Below are 17,588 nucleotides of genomic sequence, written 5' to 3'. Positions count from 1 at the left end.
AAAAACGAAACAAACAATCATTACGATACGATAAAAACAAGCTTTTATGGTTCATCTCTACAAATAAATCTGCTAGCCATACTAAAGAAGTATTCAGTTCCTTTCCTTCCTACTGCTAGCCCAATAGGGAATAACAGTCCGTGTCGAAACGCGCATGCATTTTCATTATCAAATTAATCAGTCAGCCGCACCCGCAGACGCGCGCGTTCGTCGCGGCACGGACAAAGCGCGGAAAATATTTTAAAATATTAATTCGATTTTCAAATATTTCTAACAATATTTTTTTTAAAGAAAAAAAAATAAAACGAATAGCGAATTAACAATAAAATATGATAATAAACCTTCTTTGATTGAGTGAATAAAAATAATTAGTCATAAAAAAAATTGTGATGCGTACGTTTTTAATAATAAACGCACTGGCAACCACAATCGCGGCGGAACTGAAATAAAAGTTAATCCCACGTTAATGAAGTGAAAATTAAAATAAGTTAAATAAGTTCAAAATGTTGTCTCATGTAGCAGCTTTATTTTTATCACTGAGTAAGTATTGATTGATTAAATTAAAATAGCTTTATGTACGTACTGTCGTCTTTACTTCTCTTTGTGATTTGTCGAATATGCAAATTGTATTGCGTTATTCTGTCGACGGACGAAATGTTATTGACCTTATCGGTAAGACTGTTCTCAATTTAAAATTAAAAAAAAATATCTTTATTATGGGGGTCTTTAAACTAAAGCTAAATGTAAAAATTTCTTAAGATTATCAATTTCTCAATCTGCAATAAAAATAGGAAGTAATATGTTTTAATTAATTTAAGGTAGACATGGACATGTAATTTATAACTTCAAATTAATTAATTATCTTTTACGTTTGTCATAAATTCATAACCATAACTCATCGACGTAACTGTCCAGAAAAATATAACAATAAAAAATCATTCGATATGTACCATTATTCGTAGAATATAAATCATTACATTTTTTGCATTGCTCAAATTGTGTATTTCAACATTTCAGGTGCACTCCATGTGACACGGACACACGCAGCAAATCTACGATGTTATAAAGGGTATGATTAAATTCAATAACCCACGCCATTAATATTCTGTCTTACAAATTGAGAACAATTAAAACAAACCCACATAATAACTCCCATATCATAAAAAATATAACTCCCAAAGTCCCAATTTATTAGTAACTAGTGATAAAGTACGTAAGCTCTGATTTTTAATTCGACGGAATTTTGACATTTCAGAAGTGTTGCCAACATTGAAACATTCCCACTAAGAATGGAGAGCATTTTCACAAATTAAAAAATAATCCTTTCTTGAATTTAAGGTTTCACTTGTAAACCTAAGGCTTAAAAATGTACTGATCAAAATGGTCATTTGAATTTTTATTATCATATTTTTGAAGTTACAAAAAAAATTGGGAAATTATTTTTCTATTACTGGACTCCCTGGCCAATAATCCATGGGTTACAAACCTTTTTTTATGAAAATCCTATTGTTAATAAAATCTTAGATTCTTATAATAATCAATTTGACAAGATGCCAATTTTATAATCCAAGTTGATTAAGATGACGATAATGATGATTGATGATCAATGCATATTTTCGTTTATGTTAATATGTTGTTTTACTGTGATAAAAACACCTTTTTTTCTATTTAGTCTCTAAAATGTACATATGTAATAATTAGTGTACATTGAATTCACAAAACAAACAATAGTTCATTCTTGAAACTTGTACTTGATGAAATTTCATTTCATATTATTTATTATTAATTCAAAGCAAAAAAGGCTTATTACATCTGAATTGTCAAAAAATGACAGCTGTCAGAATTCCGTCGAATTAAAAATCGGACTATAGTACAGAATTAGCCATTACTTTTCCTGTAAAATTTAAATTTCCCTCTGTTGATAAGCATGAAAACAGTATTATGGGACCGTTTCCGGTGCCGGTTTACTTATCCTATAAAATTTGAATCAAATATTGCTATGGGATCGCTACGGGCTGCCAGTGTAATTTTCTAGAGCCATCCACGGCACTTCGTAAAACTAGGAAACAGGCGTCGATATTTTGCCTGACCATTTTAGGCGATCCGGATTTTGGCCAAAGAATAGTCGAGAGTTCACCTGACAGCGACAGCACCAACGTAATCACCTTAAAGATGCAGGAAGAGCGCGCTTATCTCGTGATTTGACATTTATTTTCACACCCGGTATGCGGCTTTACTGGTGCCATTATCAATACGATAAAAGTGAAGTACCGAGCTTCCTCATCCCTGAGCGATGTGTCGCTTTCTCTCTGGTGGCATTGACATTTGCAGCCGCAACAAAGAGGAACGATCGCATATTGCACAGGTCACAGACGACAGACATCAGATTAAACTATTTTAGCAAAAAAGTTGCCATTAAAACCGCATTGGTACAATGATTAGCTTGACATGCCGCCTTCTGTACTTAAGCATTTTTTCTATCGTCGTTGTTTGCATTGCGAATATTTTGTAAAATATTTATTACATAGTAAAACTGAAATTTAATTTTACAAGACAAAACATGAATCCTGTGGGAAAAGAAGAACAGTAGAGTCGTGGGCCTTTGGGAATAACCCGGGCTATTTCTCACGCGGACCTGGCGCATAGAATCAAGAAATGGAATTGAATTAAATTAATTACCTAAAAAATATGAGTATAAAGTTAAATTGTCTGAAAGACTTTCGATTTAAAGAATATATGCCATGTAGAACAGTCAATTTAAAACTGAAATCATCTTTAGATGGATTACCTTAGATTACATTGCTCGTGTTTGTTTTACAAAATGCTTATTTCGCCAATAAACGCCTACTGCAACCTATATCGCTTGTTTACACCGTATAAACCGTATTGCCCATCTCCCCGACCATAGCGATGTTATGTCAACCGGCACAAGGCCAGTGCAACTGGATTTTCGGCGCATTGCCCTCTCAACGTTGCATAACACCGATCAAAGGCTTGATGGAATAACAAAAACTGCTTGATCTTCCTTAATGAAGCGTGGACGGCCGAAAGACGCATGACGTGATTTAGGTCGCGGTGAGAACTGGGTACCTATAACATGGGTGCTCTGGGTTGAAGTCTGTTACAGGGACTGTTCTAGACTACACCATAGGCCTGTGTCTTTACACGATTAAAATTGTTACATACGCTATTGATTCTATTCCGGAATTTTAATTTAACTCTTGACTTATAATACCTATTAAACCGCTTTTGATCTGCGTAATGTCTCTAGTGATTAGTAAATAAGTTTGTATTGTAGTAAGAGTTACGATGTTGGCATAATTATCTAATTCTTTGCTGTCTTAAAGATCAATAAAGATGAAATAATTTGGCAATAAGAAGGGAAACTATACCAAGGTCAATTGCATGGGTTTTTGGCACATGGTAGGTATCGTTACATAAGTGATCGGCGATTTCCTTCGCTATAACGAAACGATACCGGTTCTTTGTCGATCCAATAACAACTAAATAAGACCTCCAAGCCTACTCAAGCAACTTAATAAGAAAATTAGCACAATGCATGGACGGCATAGCTCGCAGAATTGCTAAAATCAAGTGGCAGTGGGCGGGGCACATAGCTTGTAGAGACGATGGCCGTTGGGGCAGGAAAGTTTTCGAGTGGCGACCACGGGCTGGAAGACGTGGCGTGGGCAGGCCTCCTACTAGGTGGACCGATGATCTGGTAAAGGTCGCGGGAAGAGCCTGGATGCGGGCAGCGCAGGACCGTTCATTGTGGAAAACCTTGGGGGAGGCCTTTGTCCAGCAGTGGACGTCATTTGGCTGAAACGATGGACGGCATAGTCGTTCAGGTATTGCTAGATGTGCAAATAGTCTGATGAGCACGAGGAAACCCTTACCCGGTGCAAGGTGTGATCTTTTTAAAGACATATGCAACTCTCTCAGATCTCAATTTAAAGACAATAGTAATGTCTTTATTCCCCCCTCACACTTACTTCTTTATTTAAGTTTCCTATTTATACACGGAATTTAAAAATATGTAACTAGTTTTAATTTAGCTCGTGGGTTGATTACATTTTTAATTGTCGCTTGCACATTCTAAGTCACCAGATCACCAAAAAACTGGAGCAGTGAGATCTACTATCATCAACACGTGACGCTATTACCATAATTCGATACTTACCCGTGTATTTGGGGTAAACCGATATGGATGGTGTTTTAAGATAATAATGTACATTATTATTTAGGTGCGTTAGTATTCAGGTTTCCTTTTACCTACCGATAATTAGAAAACTTGAATGGAATCACCTATGAAAGAGCGTAAAATGCTTAAAAACCGGGCTTGAAATTGACCCGGATACTTATTACAAATAATATCCTGTGTTTTATAACAGTAGGTAGCTAAAAAGTTTCGTAGGTAATCTAAGGATTATTTTAGCGAAGTATCTACCTAATGACATTCGGTAGACTTCGATCGATTCCTGATTTAAGGAACGTTAATGAAATCATTGATTTTATTTTCTGTCCTGAGCACCTGAATGTATGCACCTAGTACCTACATACCATTCATCGGAGATACTCGCAGTTTCGGATCTTACCAAACATTTTTAACGTTATCTATGTATAGTAGGAATTGTATAGAAACCGAAATCCGAGGATACAATTTCATTGTGCGAGATTTTTTCAATCACTTCTAGGTAAATAAATAAAGAATTTCATAAAAATAATTATTTAGGTTGCTAATGCCCGTTTTCACCATCAATCCCTATAATTATTAAGTGACCCCTATGGTAACACTTATCAGGAATTTTGTTTTCATATGGGTCACTTAAAAATTTTAGATTGATGGTGAAAACACGGGCATATGACAAGTTCTATTTACGACAAGATAGTAAGGGGCATCTGTAGGTACTTCATGACTACCAAACCTGCTTTCGAGTTGTATCTTCAGTTAGTAGGTATATCGTATTTAATTGTTATTATCGTAATAAAATACAACATTTAATGACTTTAATACTTCTTAACACATTGGCTGCGAGCGTCGCGCCGTACGTTATCCCTCAGTGCTAAAATCTCACACAAAGCGTGAGCGCCCGCACCGGCGTTCCGCGCGCTATCTGGATCCAACGCCTGTGCGGCCGAACACACATTACGCGTAAAAGTTCGATGCTACGGCTGTGCGGGCGCACACGTAAAGCGCGTAATAATCTGCCCATACGCCAGTGCGGCCCAACACATATGTTATGGTTTTCTATAAATTATGATTTTCGAATGTTTCTTTTGTCAAATCGCGATCCTGACCACACATACGTTTTAATTGTTAGTGAACTGTAATATAATCGGGATTCTTGCTTATTTTTATAACAACCACCTTCACGTGTCTTCCTCGTTTTGATAAACTACCGACCGTGTCGAAATAGCATCAAGTTTTTATTATCAAAATGTCTCCTTAAATAGTCATAAAATAATTTCGCTGTATCATGATGCGTACCACCCACATAATAGAATTAAGTGTTTAATGTATGTAATCCGAGCGTATTTCGGATCTTGTAGCGACTCTACAATAGGTATAATGAGTCTACGTGTAGCGAAGGAAGTCTGAATTACACAAGCTATAAATTGTAAAAAATCATTAATCGTCAATGGTTTATTTATTATACGTCCGTTTCAGATAAAATAATTATTTTGAGGCCAAGTAATACAGACAAAAAATTAAAAGGCGCTTTAAAATCACGAAACCTGTATTTTGTATGTTGAAGCTTACTATTTTTTCTACGATTTTCATATTCATAACAATATGCTAGTAATAAATATACTAATAACGACTGCTCTTAACGAAACCTCATTCCTTCTTATAAAGCTTCACTCAAGACTATCTATCTATCTGTATATATAAAAGAAAGTCGTGTTAGTTACTTCGCTTATAACTCAAGAACGGCTGAACCGATTTAGCTGAAAATTGTCAGGGAGGTAGTTTAGAGCCAGGAGAAGGACATAGGATACTTTTTATCCCGTTAGAAATTAAAATAAAGTCAGCTTATTTATTGCCATTAAGGCGGAACAAAGTTCGCCGGGTCAGCTAGTTATAGTATAAATAACAATAACATTTCCCCAATTCATTAACACAAATACATAGGTAGGTACACTCGAAAAACATAACCTTCCTGCTGTGTCAGTCGGGTAAAAATACAACATCGTGTTTACGCACGCATCCGAACGGAGCGTATCAATCACGTCCACGATTTTTGCCCATACTGTCGATATATTACTGCAAGTGGGTCGCCGACCCTATATCTAGTGGGCAGCCAAGCCACATCATGCTCTGCTAGCGATTGTCTGGTTTACTCATTACTACAACCTGCATTATACTAAAAAAAAGTTGTCGACGTTGTTGGAAAACGCACCCAAGACTCTACCATCACCTGTCCTAACAAACGAAACAAGTAAATAGATTACCTGTAACGAGTTTGCCTAATGTAATAAGTAGGTAAATCATCCATTCAAAATCGAAGAAAATGTCGGTTTTCGATCCTGTCGAAGTTGGCTGCCAACTTCGCCAAAATATGCTAAGAATGTTAGAATAAAACTAGTAAAAGTTAGGACATTTAGCTGGTAGGTACATTACCTTATCAATGCTTGCTACTCCCAAATTGGTATCAGAAACAAGGCAACAATAAAAAAAGCTGACGATGCTTTTGGTGACAAAAGACATTATAAAACCTGTATTGTTAGAGACCTATAATTAGAGAATGAGATGCAACCCGCATTGCAAGAACCCATTGATTTCAAACCGTCAGTTCAGCGGAACATTGGCAACTTTAATTGCACCTGGAGACAGTTTTGCTGGGACACCATCATGCGTGGGCAGGCCTCCTACTAGGTGGACCGACGATCTGGTAAAGGTCGCGGGAAGAGCCTGGATGCGGGCAGCGCAGGACCGTTCATTGTGGAAAACCTTGGGGGAGGCCTTTGTCCAGCAGTGGACGTCATTTGGCTGAAACGAACGAACCATCATGTCATCGAAGTAAAATATCCTGATAAATAAGGTACACCGATAGAAGTTACAGTAAGAAAAAAGTACCTAATAAGAATGCACATAGTTACATTTTGGTGAAATAACGTCCGAATCACCTGAAAAGCACTGTGAACTTCCATAGAAATCAATAGTTTTCCTGGAAAAGTATCTAAACATCACAATCCTCACCAAACGCCCCCAAGAGGTCTCGTAAGCAGCCATCTTGCAACACCATAGCTGGCCGGCAGCGTGACATGAATCGGATATCGTGTCGGACCCAAGTTCACCCAGTGGCCTCGATTTGCGAAACTAACATTAGAACCTATATGACACGCAAAAATCTTGTTATGTAATCTAAATGACCTCCAGTATTTTTAGAACATTGTATCAAACAGGACAGGAAAATAAAAATAAAAAGCATTTTTAAATAATTATTTAGTAGAGGCCTATCTTATTAATTATATTTCAATAGGTAGGAAGGTTAATACAAAAAATATCACAATTTAAATGCGACTGCAAATACGGCCTCAGATGAGATATGATATTTATAAATAATCTGTTTCCTAAATGGTACCAACCTACATTTATAAACCTTCAAACAACGTGTTTCAAATAAAGTTTCCTTCTACGTAAATCGCAGCGGATAAGGAACATAATCGCCACATTGACCTAACTTTATGTACACTTAACTTTATCTATTTAGAGAAGTCTCCTTCCTACATTAATAAATAACTTTTTTTTTTAAATATAACCGACTTCAAATGCGTGAACACAAAAAAACTAACAATTAAAAAAAATTGATAATACCTATTCAACAAAAAAATAATCGTTCAAATTGGTTCATAATCGGCGGAGATATTGCGTATAAAAAAGTTCATCCCCAATTTTCCACCCTTGGGGGTTGTCTTTTTTAATATTAAATTTAAACGGGACCACCCTTGAGGTATTACCTATACGTCGAAAAAAGATTTGTTCAAATCGGTTCATAATTGGCGGAGTTATCGCGTAACAAACATAGAAAAAAAAAACATACGGGTCGAATTGAGAACCTCCTCCTTTTTTTGAAGTCGGTTGAAAATAACGATAACTCGTCTACCACCTGCCTAGCTCATATTATTTATTTATTTATGTATAATTATCTTGGCTATGGCAGAATAACAGGGTTTGTGGGTCTCCTGCAATCACTGAGTGATAGACCTTTTTGTCTCTTATGATTTTTGTATCTGTAAAAAACTGTAAATGAAACCTGTTTTGAGACAAATAAATACTTTCTATTCTATAAAAATGAAAAAAAAAATCTTAAGTAGTCGTCCAGTTCACAGAACAATTACATTTTCAATTCACAGGTCACTAGACAACTACCTGACAACGCCTCTAGAGGAGCCTCTGGCCGTAACCTACTCATCCTGCATCGACACCTCGCTACCAACGATTGTGTACACCTTCGGCTACCGCGGCCGGGTCGGCGGGCCGGCCACGACTGCCGTGCTGACCGCCTACCTAAACACCAGGAAGAGAAATGTGCTGCTGCTGGACTGGGAGAACGAGGCCAAGAGTGGGGCGCTGGGAATAGCGCTGGGTTATACGTTGTTTGCCGTGCCTAATGCTAAAAAGGTAAGATCTCTACATTTCATTGCTCAATCTTGATTTAAGTTATTAAAGAATAGACAACCTTTTAATTTGTCCCTCAATCCTAAATCCTAATGAAGTAGAAGGGAGTACTAGCTATATCACAGTAGTGGTAGACAAGTGACTTTTCAGACGAGGTGTGATTTATTTATTAGGTGCCCAAAGGAAATTAGGAGTAATTTAATTTAACTGGAGTCCACTTTAATCACCTGGGTGATCAAATCCGGATGACCAAAGTGGAATAGACAAAAAAGAAGAGTAGGTAATCTTTCAAGTCTTCATATGCCATTGATGTAGGCAATTACTTAGCACTAGTGCAATGTTTTTTTAAATAAAATGCACGTTGGTTTCCAGGTCGGTGAAGAACTAGGAAACTCATTGGTGAGACTGGCGAAGGCCGGGCTAAACACGACTCAAATACATCTGGTGGGCCACTCGCTCGGGGCACACGTCATGGCGTACGCAGGCAAGCGCTCCAGGGAGCGAGGATATGTAGTTTCCAGGTATACTTTTGCCTACATTTTATGATGGACAGTATCAATTGTAAACCAGTACTTGAATTTTGTGGGTTAAACTGGCCTGGACGGCTTTTGCGGCTACAACTGGGCATTGTAACGAGACGGCGCCCATGCCACCGTGACTGCGACGTAGTTCGTCTTCACGGCCTCTTCTGCCAACTGTTACGAGCGGCCACCTCTTTCCTGGTGACCGAATCGTCTAATTTAGAGATCACCTCTGGTGATATTGGTGATATCATATCACATCTTCAAAAATATCACATCTTGAAGCCACGATAGCCGAACGGTGAAGGGGTCGGACTGGCCGAGTCGTAATCCGGGGAACGCGGGTTCGGTCCCCGCCGCCGCTCGACGATTGCGGTGAGCTTACTCGTGATACAAGCATATTTAGCTTAGTACGAGGCTAACGGGAGTATTAGTAATTTGTGTAATAACAAATTGCTAATAATCTTTAAAAAATATCTATTGTCCAGGATAACCGGCCTAGACCCGGCGCGCGCGCTGTTCGAGGGCTCATTCGCGCTGCAAAGCGGGCTGGACCGCACGTGCGCGCGCTTCGTGGACGTGGTGCACAGCGACCCCGGCGGCTACGGCGCCGCCGCCGCCGCCGGCACCGTCGACTTCTGGCCCAACTACGTCGGCAGCGGCGGCACGCAGCCCGGCTGTCCGGCCGGCGACTTCGAGATGTTTAGCGCGGAAGGTATATAAAAGCCACAATCTAGATATCAGATTTTTTTATTTCATTCATGTTCACTTACCAGGCATGAATTACTCTAGTTCAATAGCTAGCCAAGGCATCCAATTTCTACTTTAAGCCTAGGCGCAGACCTCAGATCATAGAAAGGGATCCCCTCTATGATCTGAGGCGCAGACCATCGATTTTTCATCGGCATAGTTTAGTCGGGCAGTTGATCAGTATGGGCAATAGGCATGTATGGAACAATGTATGGAAGTGCGCACATTAGGTATACCGATTTGATTTGGCCGATTCTTCATACAAATTAAAATCAGGCTCAACTATCGGCCAGCTAAAAATCGGTGGTCTGCGCCTAGTCTAACCGGATGTCTGCAACACACTTGAGTGTCGTTGCCGATTGTGTGAGTTTGACGATTTGGTATCGGCAGATTCCTCATACAAATTAGAATCGGGCCCAACTATCGGCCAACTAAAAATCGGTGGTCTGCTCTAGGCTAATAAGGTAATTTATCAATGCTCCTGCACATCATTCTAGACCTGTGCAGCCACGACCGCGCGTGGCGCTACTTCGTGGAGGCCATCGCGGCGCCCACGGCCTTCCCCGCCGCCGCCGCTCCCAGCCTGGAGGGCTGGCTCGCGAGGGATGGCCAAACCTCTGACACTATCTACCTTGGCGACTTGACCAACACACGGTGAGAATGTTGCGAAGGAGTCTGCAGACTTGTACACACGCAGCTTGGTGGACCCATCGCGGCGCCCACGCTTCCCGTCGCTTCCAGAACTGACACCATCTACCTGGGCGAAATGCTTGTTGCTAAGGTGTCTGCAGGCGTGCATACACGCTGCTTCGTGGAGCCACCGCAGCGCCGCCACGCCCACTTCACCAGCCCAAAATTGATGAAGATGACCCTGTATTTCAGAGCAATCGAAACCATCTATCTGATCCCCACGACAACCTGTTAAGTCTGACACACAGGGGTTTTTGATACATTACAGTTAAGCACTTGATGCTTTCGTATTCCAATAGAACGTCTGCCTCGGCTCAAGAGGTTTTGGACCAATCAGCCGTAAGCTTATTTATTACTACGCAAACTCATCGTATTCGTATCTAATTAAATTATTTTAAAACTAATCAGAATAATTTTCTGAACTGCCTTGAAACGCAAAGTCACGGTTGCTTAATTTGTCTTTAACGCTTGAATGAAAATAAAAAACGCATTACTCAATGCATTATGATATTAGCAAAAACTGCCAATCATCGCTCACTGGTTCAACAGTAGAGGTTACGTTTTACAACGTAATCGAACCCGCAATAGAAATTGACTAAGAAGGCTCACGTGAAAAGCATCTTCCTAAATGCCTAAACAACGAAACAAAAATCTATGACACCATCATACATAAGTACCATCTTAACAGTAAGTACTTACCATTTCTACAAGCAAGCAATAGCCGATTGAACAGAAACTGTTAAGCAAATACATAAGTATTTGTTGCGAACCCAGTTATTATTATTGGTCGATAACTAATCGAGGTTTTAAACAAAAATAAACCTTGAAAGCCTAATATAGGAAAAAAGGTAAGGTAGGTAAGTAAGTACTTACCAAACGTTAAGTTAAGAAACAATATTGATTCAAGAGCCCGGCCTTCTTACTCGAAAGCACCAGCGATTCAAATGGAACTAAATGATAGCATTCGGCACTTATCTTGGATTTAATTTGAGTGATGGGTAAACAATAACGCGTACCTACAATGATAAGGGGCCCTGTGAGGGTCTTCCGTGATCATTTAACCAGTGCCAAGGCCCCCTTGGTCACGCTTTTCCGGCATGTTAACTGGAAGGGTTTGGGATGAGTAAACTGCTACTTCAGTTCTATAACCTTTGCACTTACATTTTACATCCAATTAATAACAACGAAACCAGTGCGTATATCTCTTCTAGAAATGTGCTTTCCACTCTTCTTTGTATGAGTAAATAATATAAATAATCATTACTGAAATCAAAGATGCCGAGTTTAAAATTGTCTGAGAGAGCTAGTGATATTCAAATATTTGACTAACATCTTTCTAAAAACCCTATAAGTCCACTATGAGAAACATTCCGATACTGAGCGTCCAGCATACATTAGCCATCTATACTCTATAGTAGGGGTGGCCAAACTTTTGACCTGTGAGGTCAACTTATGCTCGAAAATATTTCTTGCGGTCGACTGCAAGGTACAGTTTAGAAGAGCGAAATAAAACATTTTTCATTTTCAATCATTCTGTACAGTTTACTTAACTCTCGCGGGCTACCAAAATCGTCTACGCGGTCGACTGGTAGACCGCGGTCGACCTCTTGGCAAATTCATAGCTTTTCGACCTTACGTTAAGTGAATAAGGTTCAAATTATGGTGGCAATATATTCGACAAAGCCCTATAAACATTTAAGGGTACTTACTTGACAATCTTGACTGTTCTTCCATTGCAGGGCGAGAGGCAACTACTACCTCACGACAAACCCGTCGCCGCTGTTCGGCCGGGGTCCGTCAGGCCTGAGGCCCGACGACAACCAGGCTCGGCGACGGCGGGCCTCCACGCTCACCAGGCTGCTTAAGTACCTCCGGTGATACCTGCGGGACACGTGGGACGGGACTAGGACAGCTGTGCGGATCGTTTTGGGTCTACTGCTGTGAGGGACTGAGGTAGAGTTGTTCAATGTTGACTTTTTTTTTATCCACAACGAGGAAGCTCTTGGCCTGTATCTCACCTGATAAGTGACGATCAGGCCGAAGGTGGAAGCGAGCTTCACCCGGAATCCTCAACCACGGAGGAACTGGCTATCTTACCTCTAACCGCCGGAACACAATAATGCTGTTAACATTGACTTGGTTTTAAGTGCTATACTTACTGTAAACTATTTTGATTTGATTTGATTTGAAGTGCTACTATGAGGGGAGTGAGGTAAATAGTGCTGATTGGTTTTCAAATGTGACAGTGTTTGTTTTTTATAAATGACTAATCGTAGCGATATTATTTTCTTGATAATTTTCACATATGTAAATAAATTGTATTTTGTAGTCCCACCATATTAAAAGGTAGACCATAAGTCCGACTCAGCGTTAGACTGATTATTAGGTGGTAAATATTTCATCCGTTACTTTTAGTAGCCTACTGGCTACCACTATTTTCTTCCCTAGCCCTAGCAAAGCGGCATATTATGATAAGTAAAGTACAATTTGTAACGTGGTATAATTTGTACATAATTTTAATGAAAGAGAATTTAATTACATTTACCCAAGTAGATATTTATCCATATAGAGCTATTAACTATTATATTAATAAAAACAATATGATTCAAGTATATGCCAAAATTGTCCATGCAACCTTGAAGATGCTTTTAGATGCAAAAGGTCGCTTATTTTGATGTGTCATGGTTCGAAGTAAAATGCGAGGAGGTTTTTGTTTTTACTTAGTTAAAATATACTTGTAAAAAAATATATTGTTAAATTGTATTGTACAATGAGTAAATGCGCAGTCGCTATAAAATTTATTTTTATATTTTGGATAGATTTTTCATGGACTATACTAATGTCAATTATTCTAATTGGTCACCAAAGACAATTAAAAAGCCATAGCTAGTGCCTAGTGTAATCTAGTATTATTCTACATTATAATGTTTTAATGCATATTGTGTGAAAATGTGTTTAAATGTAAGCTATGAATAATTATTTTAATCAATAAAATACAAATATATAAATGTATTATCATATTTTATTGCATTTGTCTTAGCTAATATATTTTTACATAAATTGTTATGTACCTATAATAAAACATTTTTTGTTCTTATAAAATAATATTCGTACGAGTAGCTAATTACTCTATTCCAGCATCACTTTTGATTAAGGTACAAAAATACATCGTTAAGAAACAGGCGGTAATTCTTATAGTAATAGTGGCGATTGGAAAAAATGCCCTAACGAGAGCAGAATTTGGGAATTCATCAAACATGTTCAAAAATACCAATGGGTGGGTTCCATCCAAGCTCCAAAATTAAAGGCGATCTGTGATGTTTTCTTTAGTCTTTCTTATTTTCAAAAACCACGTTTTAGTGACAATCTCTGGCACAAATCTAGGTACTTTGCTACCAATTGAACCAATCACAAAATTAATCTTTGTCCAGGAGGCCAGGCTGTCTTAGACCTCATTCAGAGTGGTGGCAAGTGCGGGTGACCCCCATCGAGTTAACTGCGCGATCGAGTCACATTCACCCGCACACCTCCCAGTACCAGTCGACGATGTGACGTCATGGCTGCCCATTGCGCAGTTAACTCGACCGGGTCGTAGACGCAAACGCCAAGCCCGCGTCTCTATTGCAATCTGACTGAGGCCTTAGGCCTCAGCCTCGAGTTTAGCGGGCAGCGGGGCGGGAGCGGCGGCGGCGCGGGAGCGGCAGGATCTTATGCGTAAAATCAAATAGACCGGTTCTCGAAAACAGCGGCGCGGGAGCGGGCAACGAGCGGGCAGTGCACTCCTTCTTTTGCTCATTAAAAAACTCATTAAAACTCATTTATTTCTGTAAATAGGCTTAAAAAAAAGCACTTTTACTGCCCACAATAAATCGAGCGTTAGGAATAAATTTGAATCGAAATAAAATTGTCGCCGTTGTTCAGACATTTCGTTTGCGAATAAAAACAAATATCTCGCCAACACAACCCCGAACACAACACTTCGCCGCTAAAGCGCCGCGCGAGCTGCCCGCTTGTTTCGAGAACGGTCTGCGTTGCCCGCCCGGCTCCCGCGCCGCCGCCGCTCCCGCCCCGCTGCCCGCTAAACTCGAGGCTGAGGCCTTAGGCACACTAGAGTATCCGAGTGGACCCATCTCCGGATCCCTGTGTGTCAGAGTATAGGAGACACTCACTATGCTACGTGGGCGAGGCGGAGTAGAACCGCTTGAGGCTGGCGTCGATGTCGACGATGGCGTCGCGCACGGCGTGCGACGCGCCGCCCACCGCCTCTAGCGAGCCCGCTAACCGCTCGACCGCGCGCGCCTGCAACCACAGGCAAAAGATTCTCTTTTTAAAATAGGCTAGATGAAAAAATTTCAATTATTTGTCCGTCAGACAGATAATTAGAAAATATTATGCCCATTTTCACCATCATTCCTGATTTTTAAGTGACCCCTATGTAAACAAAATTCCTGTCATTTGCTACCATAGGGGTCACTAGGGATTGATGGTGAAAACGGGCATTAGACTCGAATTTTATTTTATTTTTTTATTAAATAATAACAGTGCTACATCGAGTTCAAATGTCGCGTGACGTCACTTTTGAGTAGATTTTTTACTCAAAAGTGACGTCACGATTATACGTTACATTACATACTGTAATGATTCGATTATGAAAAAAATGAAAAAATACGTGCTCAATATTTTTTATTATCTGTCTGATGGACTACATATAGAATTTCGAATTCATTACCCAGTTATCATCCCGATTCTTTCGTCGTTAAATTAACAATAATCGTGCTAAGGGAAAACAATAACGCAACACATGAGTCATGAAGCAATAAAGATATTATGATTATGATAACAAATAATATGTAAGTGTTTTCTAAAAATGTGTATTTTATGAGGTACAAAGACACTTAAAAAGTATAACATTTGGTTGAATTTGTTTGGTTGTTGTTACCTGAATATGCGAGGCGTCTGCAAGGCGCTCCATGGCTTGCGAGTGCACTTGCGACGCGCGCGCCATCTGCGTCAGAGCCGATGCTTGCTCGCTCATCACTTTTACCTGTCGAATTTCAAACAAAAAATCACTACTAGGTATTAATTTTAAATTACATTTCTCAAAAATCCATTATGAAATTATTGAAAAAAAAAACCCAGCTGCGTAAAAATGAACTTGTGGTGTAAAACAAAGACATTGAATGTTTGCAGGTAAAAACATAATAGTCTGGGAAAATTAAGAATAATACAAATAATGAACCTACATAGACTAAATATTTACAAATAAAAAATATGTCCCAAATCGCTGTCCATAGTCTGGGTGTCCTATAGCCACAGAAAAATCCAAGAAACTAATACAAGTCAAACAAAGCATTGAAAATAAAAAAACTATCATTAATGTTGATAATTTTGAAAGAACATTACCAATTTATCCATAATAGCTATTTGCCGATCCTCAATATCAACAATTGGTTCCTCAAATGCAAGGACCGGGTCCTCTTCGTGGTCTTGGTCTATGCTATCTTCGTTGAAGAAATTCTCATCCAGAAAATGAGTTTCTTGCTTTACTGATGTGTTTCTCTGTTCTGAAATAGAAACAATAAGATATTTTTTTTACTTTATCAACAAAATGAAGGTAAGTTTTTTTTTATTTTATTTAGTAGGCAAATGAGCAGATGTATCACCTCTTATTATTAGCATTGAAATAAGCAAGTTTGTAATATTTTTATGGGTAAAAGCAACTCACTTGTGCTTGTACTATCATTGGCTAGAAACAGGTCCCAAATCTTCTTCTCTATGTTTGAACAGAGGGTGTTAGGGTCCCCTCCTGTTGACTGCACTTTTGCCCGGACTGTGGACTTTTTATCTGCCCAATACTGCAAGAAGTAGAGTTGTTAATATATTACTTGCTCAACTACCATTTAATTTATTTCTGTAAGAATGTCTGTCTGTATCTGTCTTTTTATAATTTATGAGCTTTGATTAAGATTAGTTCAGTGCTCAGTCAAGATTTAAACCAAAAGATCTCAATAAATCAGTATTCTTAATGTAAATAATTAGTTGTATGACTTCACAATAGCCATCTAAAACAAATGATAAGCTTGCCGATGGGAGAACAATGCCTACTTTATTTCATAAAAATTGTTATTTTAATCTGGAAATTTTGTGGTTTAAGATATTTATTTCTCACAAGAATCATAATTCACTTACGTGAGATAATTAAATACAATATTTTGTAACAATAGCTTTGGATAGACCAAATTTAGTACCTTAACCCAAGACTTCATAGGCCTGGTGGGCCCGGAGAGGTTGTTGACGGTCATGGTGAGCTGCAGCCACAGCTTCTTGCTCTCGTCGCGGCCCTCCAGCCCGCGCAGCTGGCCCAGCGCCAGCGCCGGGTGCTTCTCCATGAACTCCACGATGGCCATCACCTGCTCCATGCTCGGTCGGGACTAAAAACCATTTATTTACTAATAAACAACAAAATGAAAGAAAATATTGTCAACAATAGATGGGTGTACTGACGTGAAAGTTGCTTCATGTTTACTACGCCGCACACCAGTGACAAAACAAAGTAAAATTCAATAAAACCACCGGCGAATCTATCGCAGGAAAACTTCGAAATTTAAGTTCAAACGAAACCGATGGTAAGATCGATCGCGTCTCAAACGAGAGTATGAGAGCCTGAGTAGTGGACAGCAACTGCGTAGTAGCTAAGCAATCGAGTTGTAATAAAATTTCTCGAAATTCAAGCAAGTAAAATAAAAACGCTGGAGACTTACCGCTATTGAACGATCCGTCATGATTATTAATAACTCACATTACAAGAATGATAAAAAGTAATTAACTAATTTTGTATTTTATTTACAAATGCCAATGTTTGTTTATTCCTTTTTTCGATCTCAATTCACGTTCCAAAACTCTGGGATGGGAAAACGTCGATAACATTTTCATTCAATGACAACCATTGGTTGGGGATCACACACAGATAAATAAAAACAATTCAGCATCCATAGTCAGCATCC

General features: G+C 39.1%; 2 protein-coding genes across 3 annotated transcripts; one reads left to right on the top strand and one right to left on the bottom strand.

The window, feature by feature from the left end:
- Window positions 1-350: 350 nt before the first annotated feature.
- LOC114361493 (phospholipase A1 VesT1.02-like) lies at window positions 351-12,565 on the top strand. The gene is made up of 7 exons (XM_028316545.1): window positions 351-540; window positions 1,018-1,069; window positions 8,359-8,626; window positions 8,996-9,144; window positions 9,633-9,859; window positions 10,392-10,548; window positions 12,324-12,565. Exons 1-7 carry the CDS (start codon window positions 504-506, stop codon window positions 12,460-12,462), a joined length of 1,029 nt encoding a protein of 342 aa, XP_028172346.1. The 5' UTR covers window positions 351-503; the 3' UTR covers window positions 12,463-12,565.
- Window positions 12,566-14,682: 2,117 nt separating this feature from the next.
- Window positions 14,683-17,528, bottom strand: LOC114361509 (uncharacterized). Of its 2 annotated transcripts, none has more exons than XM_028316568.1 (6): window positions 17,346-17,528; window positions 16,833-17,015; window positions 16,310-16,439; window positions 15,988-16,148; window positions 15,524-15,628; window positions 14,683-14,883 (listed from the first exon to the last, which is right to left on the bottom strand). In XM_028316568.1, exons 1-6 carry the CDS (start codon window positions 17,364-17,366, stop codon window positions 14,758-14,760), a joined length of 726 nt encoding a protein of 241 aa, XP_028172369.1. In that variant the 5' UTR covers window positions 17,367-17,528; the 3' UTR covers window positions 14,683-14,757. The 2 variants fall into 2 exon arrangements, with proteins under 2 accessions (XP_028172369.1, XP_028172377.1); XM_028316576.1 differs by lacking the exon at window positions 17,346-17,528 and adding an exon at window positions 17,089-17,327.
- Between the last annotated feature and the right edge of the window lie 60 nt (window positions 17,529-17,588).

Source organism: Ostrinia furnacalis, unplaced genomic scaffold (assembly GCF_004193835.3).
Source record: "Ostrinia furnacalis isolate ACB-3 unplaced genomic scaffold, ASM419383v2 OfSCF0373, whole genome shotgun sequence".
NCBI lineage: Eukaryota > Metazoa > Arthropoda > Insecta > Lepidoptera > Crambidae > Ostrinia > Ostrinia furnacalis.
This window is presented reverse-complemented; position numbering and strand designations above follow the sequence as displayed.

Excerpts from the sequence above, each read along its gene's own strand:
- LOC114361509 (XM_028316568.1), bottom strand. The coding sequence starts at position 17,366 with ATGACGGATCGTTCAATAGCG. Across the intron at positions 16,440-16,832 it reads CTATGAAGTCTTGGGTTAAG|TATTGGGCAGATAAAAAGTC; the intron begins GTACTAAATTTG and ends TACTTCTTGCAG. Across the intron at positions 14,884-15,523 it reads CAGACGCCTCGCATATTCAG|GCGCGCGCGGTCGAGCGGTT; the intron begins GTAACAACAACC and ends CTGTGGTTGCAG.
- LOC114361493 (XM_028316545.1), top strand. The coding sequence starts at position 504 with ATGTTGTCTCATGTAGCAGCTTTATTTTTATCACTGA. Across the intron at positions 9,145-9,632 it reads CGAGGATATGTAGTTTCCAG|GATAACCGGCCTAGACCCGG; the intron begins GTATACTTTTGC and ends TCTATTGTCCAG. Across the intron at positions 9,860-10,391 it reads CGAGATGTTTAGCGCGGAAG|ACCTGTGCAGCCACGACCGC; the intron begins GTATATAAAAGC and ends ACATCATTCTAG.